Genomic DNA, 8,908 nt, shown 5'->3' with positions numbered 1-8,908 from the left:
ATATATATATATATAAAACCCACGCAGCTCCATCCAACATGCTGTGTGGGTTCTATACTCCAGTATCTTCATGTGAATGAATATACCGTGGATATCAAAAGTTCAGACACACTGAAATGCCAGTTTTTCGTAATGTGAAAAAAGGAGACCAAGTTTTTTCAAAACCTTTTCCACCAAAAATGTGGCCTAGAACCTGCACGTCTCTATTGAAAAGCAATGAAATATTTTGGTGAGGGGAACATTACATAAATAAATACATAAATAAACAACCGGGCTAATGTGGTTGCACAGGTCTGTGCACCCTCTTATAGCTGGGCTGTGTCCAGAATCAACCAAAGTCAAACTCGTGTTTAATTGGAGTCAGCGGTCTCCTGCCACCATCTGATTAACACCAAATAAAGTTCAGCTGTTCTACTCTGCTTTTCCTAACATTTTTCTTTAAAACTTTCTAGGAGAAGAATGAAAGTTTTGTGCTAACACTGCCTGCCACACAGAGACAAATGGTGTTGAATTCACTCAGTTATTTCATCACATAGTTGCACACAATAAAAGCATCTGGATCTAGATAATTTTTTTTAAATGAGACTAAGATAAGGTAAGATAAGATAAGAAAACCTGTATTTGTCTCACAATGGAGAAATTCCCAATGTATATATCCAGCTACTTAAAAGATGTATCTAAATCCAGATTATTCTATTGTGTGCAGCCACTTGACAAAATAAACCTGAGTAAATTCAACATGTAATTATTTTTCAGTGTATTTTGAACTGGTGATAAAGCCGTCCACCTTGACTCGGGTTCCACCTGAAGAATAACAAGCTCATCCGTGACTGTAGGTATGGCATACTTTTTGTGGTGAGCGGTATTGCATTTGCACCAATACCTTTTTTACGGACAAAAAGTTGGTGTCATTGGACCATACCAAAATCTCTCATACGCATTTGGGAAAATGTGTTTTGGTCCAATAAAACAAGGCTGAATATTTTAGTCAAAGCCCAGTTACGAGTGGGTGTGCACACTTGTGCAGTCACATTATTTTGGTTGATTTTAACTTCCCCTCTTGAAAAGAAAAAAAAACTGACTTGCACAGGTTATAGGTGACTTTAATTTTCTATATGACAAAAACCCAAACGACCAAAAAACAGTCGTATGTCAACTTCTCATGTCCACTGTACATGTTGATCCACAGTCTTTCCTGCTGTGTGATGCCATCTTAACTATTCACATCACGTACTCCACGCACAGAGGTCGGCGGCCTCCTCCTGTTATGCCCCATCCCACCCCCCCTTCACCCCTTCCAGGCTTGTTTCCTGTTCTGATTGAATTTGCCTCCCAGGATACAACCCGCTCGGCCTCGCTCACTCGTCCCCATCATCTTGCCATCCGCTAAATGCTGTTTGATCCCGCTTGGCTGTTTTATGTCAGAACAAGGGAGATGGATCAATTCCGACTGGAGGGAGGATGGGGATGTAATGTTGTAGTGTTGGACTGAAAGGGATCCATCATAAGCAGAGATAGGGAATCATGTACTATATGTTCTCTGCTTTATGACCCGATAGAGCTCATGCATGCAAAGGGCCTAATCAGCACATATATTTTCCAAAATAGGGGTTTTGGATCCTGGGATCCCTGACACAGGAGACCTTTTCCAAGGAACCCCTCGTGAATGCCCAACACTAATTAACTAATTCACTGCCGTGGACGTTTATATAATCAATTGGAATCCAATCGGTTACAACAGTTTATTTCAATGTAATCTTTCCCAATAACAAATAAGGAAAACTGTTAATTAAAACTTGGCATCATGAAGCCCTTATTAATGATACTGACAGTGTTTTAAAGGAGACAATGATGCATTTTTTCCCCCCGCATTTAAAACACTTCTTTGGTGTCTAAATTATTATTTCATCAAAATATCTCAAGGATTAAGTATTATTTCACATTTAGACACCCATTTCTTGGCTTTTCTGGCAAGTGATTGAACACACCGTTCCATATACTGCTCTGTCAATGGCGACACCCAAACTGGAAAAAAAGATAGCGCTTTTAAAGACAATAAAAGCATTTTCACTCACGGCGGCAGCACTTTGTAATCAATCTCAATGCAAACTCACACACAGAGTAGCTCTACATACCATTTGCTCGTGGCTATTCCAGGTAGTGTATTCCTGCAATTGCTTGAAAGTGTCTCTGGATCTTCGCCCAGTCTAGCTGATGGAAGTTATGGGGAGAGAAAGGCAATCTGGGGCGTTGTTATGCAAATGAGCTCCACTGTTCCATCATCATATAGAAATAACAATGACAATTCCCCGGTTGATATTTGGTGCGAGTTGTCTTTTTTTCTTTTTTTAACGTATTCTCGTCAGGTGCCCACTCCGGAGATCCGCGCCCACAGTCTCTACTTTGACCTGTCCGCATATGGCGTGGAAGCCCTGAGGGAGCACCGCAACCCCGCGGCCAAGCCCGGGTTCCACTTGAAGATTTACGGCACCTTCAGGAACCGCTACATGGCCCTTGCATGTCCCGCCTCCGACGCCAGGATGGTCCGCTTCCTCAGACACACGGCGAACTCCTCAGTGAGTTACTAGTACGCTCTTTGTCTTCACTAGTAAGATAATTCAGCACACTAGTAGAATAACTAGGATGTGCTAACAGTTTTCTACCACAGGTGTGGAAGGTCGTACTGGAAAAAAAAACATTACTCGTACGCTCTGTCTTAACTAGTTGGACAATTCAGTGAACTTAGTAGAATGACTACGGTGCACTAAGAGGTACAACTGTCTTACTGTAATGTTTTGTAGTAGTGCAGAGTGGACGGCAGTAGTGGGAGAAAAATATGTACTGCATGTTCTTTGTCATCATTTATAGGACAACTTTGGTATACAGTGCTAGGAGGACAACTACACGTTACTAGAGTCGCAAAACTGCGCAGCGTGCACTTGTCGACAACTGTGTGCTACTGGTACTCCTAATGACATTACATTCCGCAAGTTAACATCCAGTGCTTCACAATCAGGACTAAAATTGTGCTAATCTCAACTGTTGGTGCAACGCTGAACACTTCTCATGCAAAGGACTATTCCATCTTGTCAGCAAAATGGTAAGCCATTTCAGATGATCTTTCATGTCACAGATTGCAGTCAAAGCAGTAATATTCCTTAAAATGGAGTTTAAGGACTTAATCTAGTGCAGGAGTCTTTGCAGCGCACAGTGATGGGGTTTGCCTTGAGCCCCCAAATGACAAAATACGCCACTGCTAATGTACTGACCAAGCATCAAAGTGGTGTTTACAGAAGCTTGTTCTAGGTACTCATCACCTTGCACTCAGCAGAGTCCATTAGAGTTTTTCTGTGTACGTGTGTGTGTGCACTGTTGTGTGTGAGTGCAGGTTCAAGTCTTTAGATGCGCTCAGAGTGCATCTGACAAGAGGAATGGCGTGTGTGTGCGTGCGTTTGTGTCTGTGTGTACTTATTTTTGTGTCCGCTGCATACACACACTCAGGTACATGGCAAGGCCGTCCTTGTTGCTACGTGGGCGTCCGTGGTGTGTCGCGTTACTTGGTAACAGATGCTTTCGCAGATTTGCGTGGAAAGAAGACAAGCGTCACAAAAGAGGGTGGGAGAGAGAGAGAGTGAGCTTTGGTTGGCACTGCCCTCACCTTTGAATTGAAAATTGTTCATCTCCAGTGCTTTGATAAACCGCCACAGATACCAAGTCATCAAAATTCGGTGAAGTAATTAAGAATAAACCCTCTTTTGAAACGTTTTAGATGTGTTCATGCAAATAAGAATCGTCAAAGGTGGGCATTTTTGTCCAATTTTGTCATTTCCGACTTCAGCTCTTGAGATTCGAGCGGCCCGACTTAATTCAACTCAATTAACAACAAGCGGCAGTTTGGCAGGTCGTGAATAATTCATCAAAAAAGTCTTCAAGCTTTCCTGTCAAACATAAAACAAAAGGAATGACATGTTATGTTAAAATCATGGGAAGTGCCGCCGCAGATGCAGTGCAGTAAATTTGATCTCTTAACATTTTTTTCATTTAAAAGGTTATCCCAAAATGTCAAGTACCTGTAGTAAAATGTCATTGTAAGGACCGTCTTTCTTTCTTTACTACTCGGTCAGCTTATGAAGAACATCTTCCATCAGTCTTTCAACGCGTACAAGACTGACATTGAGCCACGGCTGAACGACGTGACGCTCTACCACATGCAGTGCAGCCGTCGCCTCTTTGAGATCCAGCTGTCGCACAGACGTGTCAGCGCCGCCTACATCGAGGGGGACAATGTCGCTGTCACCGTGGAGGGAGAGGCGGCCCGCGTCCTCAACTTTGACACGGGTACTCTAAAAATAGTGTTATTCTTTTGGTAGAAATTAATTTGACTTTCTGAAAATCTTTTGCTGCTCATGTCCAAGTGAAATGTTGGTTTCTGGTATGTGCGTCATGTGAGGCCAACTCCTCAGTGTTTCAATACTTTTTGTGCAACTTGTTTTGCTCTATCAAGGAGCTGAACTGCAAAATTCAGAACAGGCATTTTATCCATGAAAATCTCCAAGCCATTCCTGTAACTCTTCCAGTTTCTTTGTTTCAACCTGTTGATGATGCTATAAACTAACTGGCTCGAGGGATTTTGATGTAATTTTATTCATAGAGATTGTACACTCTATACTAAATCCTCTTTTCCCATTGAAATGAATAGAAATGTCGTCATCTGTCCAAGCCTCAAAACATTGAAGCATGTTTATTTTTTTTTTAAATAAGGTAAATAACAAATTATGATAGTGTATGTCACCCAAACATATAGTAAGTACATAATTAGAATTTAAAGAAATAAACCAATTGAGCATAATGATTTAATGCTTCAATTTTATTTACTGTGCTGCTCCTTCTGGTGTGCGTGCCTTGGCCATCTGGGGGCAGTATAATACAGACAAACAGTACATGGAGATGGTCACATAGTTTATTCATTACTAAATCCTCTTTTCCCATTGAAATGAATAGAAACGTCGTCATCTGTCCAAGCCTCCAAAACATTGAAGCATGTTTTTTTTTAATAAGATAAATAATAAATTATGATAGTGTATGTCATCCAAACATATAGTAAGTACATAATTAAATATAATTTAAAGAAATAAACCAATTGAGCATCATGATTTAATGCTTCAATTTTATTTACTGTGCTGCTCCTTCTAGTGTGCGTGCCTCGGCCATCTGGGGGCAGTATAATACAGACAAACGGTACATGGAGATGGTCACATAGTTTATTCACAATGGTCAGTGCACACTGCCCTACACGTCATCACAGAGAGAAGGTAACGCCAATGCCAATGACTTGATATCAACATCAACTCACCGAAAAGTGTACTGTAATGACATTCTGATGTCTTTGATAGAGTAGCATATTTTTGTGTGAGTGGTTCGATCCTTTATCATGCTGGATGTAAAAATGAGGAAATACTCGATGTTCAAGTTCAGGTGATCCTCAGTCCTTGGCAACACCACCTAAGTTTGTACGCAGGTTGAAACGCAAACCGATATTAATGCCGGGAGTTAAGTCACCATTACAGGAACACCAATGCCAATGACTTGATATCAACATCAACTCACCGAAAAGTGTACTGTAATGACATTCTGATGTCTTTGATAGAGTAGCATATTTTTATGTGAGTGGTTATATCCTTTATCATGCTGGATGTAAAAATGAGGACGATGTTCAAGTTCAGGTGATCCTCAGTCCTTGGCAACACCACCTAAATTTGTTCGCAGGTTGAAACGCTCACCGATATTAACGCCGGGAGTTAAGTCACCATTACAGGAATATGTGGATGAAAACCACTTTTATGCCATGAATATAAACCATTCTAATTGAAGAGAGCGGTGGTAACTGAACAATACATCTTGTACTGCATTCTTCTACAACAGGTCAACAGCATATTCAAATCAAAGATTGCGTTGTGTCCTTATCTCGTTGTGTCTTTACTTTCTTTCTCGCACATCAAGTTTTTGGCATGTCTTGATTTTTTTTTTTTTTTAAGTTTTCAATTTTGACCTTTAAAAGCTTGCGCAATACGGATTTTACCACGGATTCTAATTTATACCTGTGAGGTTTCAGAAAAAATGACCAACCTGTTGCTCAAGCTAACCCTGAGTTCGTAAATATTACAAAGTGCTAAATATATTACTACAGTATTACATTTTATATTATTGTTTTGTATGATCATCATTATTATGATTATGAAAAGCTAATGTACTAGAGAAAAATCATGGGCAGATTCACAATCAGCACTCAAATTTCTTCAAGAAAGGTTTACTTGCATCTCTTATTATTTTGTTTTTTACTTTTTTGACCAGCGTAATTTATCAGGTCCCAATTACAACCTCCAAACATGCCACATCGGGACTCTTGTAAACCGAAATGATGTGCAAGCAGTTCTAAATTTTGCCTGATTTAGATGTCACAAGGAGGGACGTGGTTGACCGATTGTGACATATCCTGACTACAGTATTACATTTTATATTATTGTTTTGTATGATCATCATTATTATGATTATGAAAAGCTAATGTACTAGAGAAAAATCATGGGCAGATTCACAATCAGCACTCAAATTTCTTCAAGAAAGGTTTACTTGCATCTCTTATTTTTATTTTTTTTAACTTTTTTGACCAGTGTAATTTATCAGGTCCCAATTACAACCTCCAAACATGCCACCTCGGGACTGTTGTAAACCGAAATGATGTGCAAGCAGTTCTGAATTTTGCCTGATTTAGATGTCACAAGGAGGGGCGTGGTTGACCGATTGTGACATATCCTTCTCTGACGTTTGCCCGGTATGATTCTCAGAGTCTTCAAAAGTCTCTTGAGCGCAAGAAAAAGTTGCTGTATTTGTTGCCAGTTGTTTTAGTGGCTACAAAGTTGTAGAGTCACAGAGAGAATCATCCACCAATTGTGATTCCTCTCAAGCAAAGCTGATTTTCAGCCAGATATATATATATATATATATATATATACACAATGAAATTTGTTGATGAGGTCGTTCGGTGCACCTGTCATTCAAAACAAATCTTTCAGTTAATCGGACGATAAATTGTTAATCAGTATTTTTCAGCCTAAAAAAAATCCATATGGTGGGGCCCATAGAATTTAAATCCTTGCATTAATTTGTATTCTTAATCAAGTGTTTGGACTTAGACCACTGTTGCACTGGAGTTGTAGTGGCAGTCCTAATAATTTAAATCACTCCCCCGCTTAGTGACAGAAATGGACTTCGCCCATTGTAGTTCTCAGTGGCTCAGTTTAGTTCTGTGGTCTCTTCCCGATGCCACCACCATCTTCAATACAGTACTTTCTTTCGGACAGGGTATGTAGTTTAAATAGACCTTTGCTGCCCTCTAGCGGTCTTTGAATCATACAACATTAAAAAAATGCCACCTCTCTTGCCACATCACCACGGTTAAAATCACATACGAATGGTGACAATGGCAGCATCAGAATCAGATGGCAGTTATTTCATTAACATTTATTATCGATGTACATTTATAATAAGGGGTGAAATTCAGGTGGTGTCTCAATGTAAAGGCGCACACATTGCTGTACTTCTACCATGAAAATAGTATTTTTAAAAATTGTCTTTTGACAGTGCAACCTCCCAATATATAGAATTTAATTTAATTTTCAGTTGGAGAAATTCAGCCAGAATTGCGGCTCTCACAGGTTGTCTGGTGCTCTTGGTCCACCAAATACAAATCCTGCCCAACTCAAGCTGCTCCTGTGTGTTAAAATGAGCTAAAGACAAGACTGTAGACTTAAACAAGACTATGAGTCACAAAATGATTTTTTTTGCACCTTTAACATCAGCGTATCAAATAAATAGAAAATGTCCCCATCCAAATCCGTTTGTCACATCCCATGAAGTAGGCCAGCTGAACCCTCCCAGGTCAACTGCGTTCACCTCTGAACTGGCCCTTTGCTCTACTACAAGGCCTCTCATTTCGTAGATTATTCACAATCATGACAACATCTTATCTCTTTGCATATAATTAACAGCGGGGGAGGGGTGTGTGTGTGCGGTGGTGAAGGACAACTTAATCAATGCATGGAATGACAGGTTGGTAAATGAATTAGACTGGCCAACGGGGGCTGTGGGCTGCAATCAATGACAAATGTTACAAGTTCTGAATGCACGGTGAGACTCAGTTGCTTTGTACTAATTTGACTCAAGTGTAATATCTCCAAGACATCCCTTTGGAACACTAAAGTGGAAATTAAACACATTTCTTGGACTTAATTTGTGCCCAAGTGTCTGGAAAATAAAAAAGCCCGGTACATGTTTCATCTTGCCACAGGAGGGCAGTATTTGTCTATATATGTGTAAAAAGAAAAAGCAAAAAACCCAAACGCTTCCACATCGGTTTACCCAGTCAATCATTCAGCTAAAAACTTGCAAATAAAACATAACACGACTAGAATGCAGTAAATTAAATATGAACAAATACATTGGAATTCCTTTTAAAATACGAATTCTCCTTTTTAAATTTAAACGGTTTACAATATACTTAAGTTGTTAAAAAGATTTAAGACTTGACCTTGTCAAATAGTGAGCCTTCTACTTTGCCCCTTTGTTATAAATAGTAGACCCTCATTGATGATATTACTGTTATGTAGTCACGCGCATAGAAACAGAGGGATCAGAGATTGAACAAAATGGACAAAATGAGCCTCAGCTTGCCAAATAGTGAGCCAACAATGCAAATGCAATTTGTAACTAGTTTAGCATGACTTTGTGGCTACCCATAATGTAAAGGGGTATCTTTTATATCATATGTAATATGACTTCAAATAAGATATGGTTCCTCGCCTAACCCAAACTCCCAAAAGCAAACCAAAATTATAAACACAGAAGAAATGTT

At 39.6% G+C, this 8,908-nt stretch overlaps 1 protein-coding gene and 1 long non-coding RNA gene across 3 annotated transcripts in view; both read left to right on the top strand.

Annotated features, from left to right (window-relative positions):
- Positions 1 to 4,749, top strand: part of LOC109507595 (uncharacterized) — a 10,708-nt gene extending 5,959 nt beyond the window's left edge. For both annotated transcript variants that reach the window (XM_019857126.1, XM_019857127.1), the window contains exons 4-5: positions 2,367 to 2,576; positions 4,125 to 4,749. In XM_019857126.1, coding sequence (XP_019712685.1) covers positions 2,367 to 2,576; positions 4,125 to 4,370 — 456 coding nt within the window. In that variant the 3' untranslated portion in view covers positions 4,371 to 4,749. The remainder of the gene's footprint in view (positions 1 to 2,366; positions 2,577 to 4,124) is intronic.
- Positions 4,750 to 5,276: 527 nt separating this feature from the next.
- On the top strand, positions 5,277 to 6,286 carry LOC109507540 (uncharacterized). The gene is made up of 2 exons (XR_002166481.1): positions 5,277 to 5,475; positions 5,724 to 6,286. It is a non-coding gene; the product is annotated as an uncharacterized LOC109507540 (long non-coding RNA).
- The last annotated feature ends 2,622 nt before the right edge of the window (positions 6,287 to 8,908 follow it).

Source organism: Hippocampus comes, unplaced genomic scaffold (genome assembly GCF_001891065.2).
Source record: "Hippocampus comes isolate QL1 unplaced genomic scaffold, H_comes_QL1_v1.1 scaffold186, whole genome shotgun sequence".
Taxonomy (NCBI): domain Eukaryota; kingdom Metazoa; phylum Chordata; class Actinopteri; order Syngnathiformes; family Syngnathidae; genus Hippocampus; species Hippocampus comes.
This window is presented reverse-complemented; position numbering and strand designations above follow the sequence as displayed.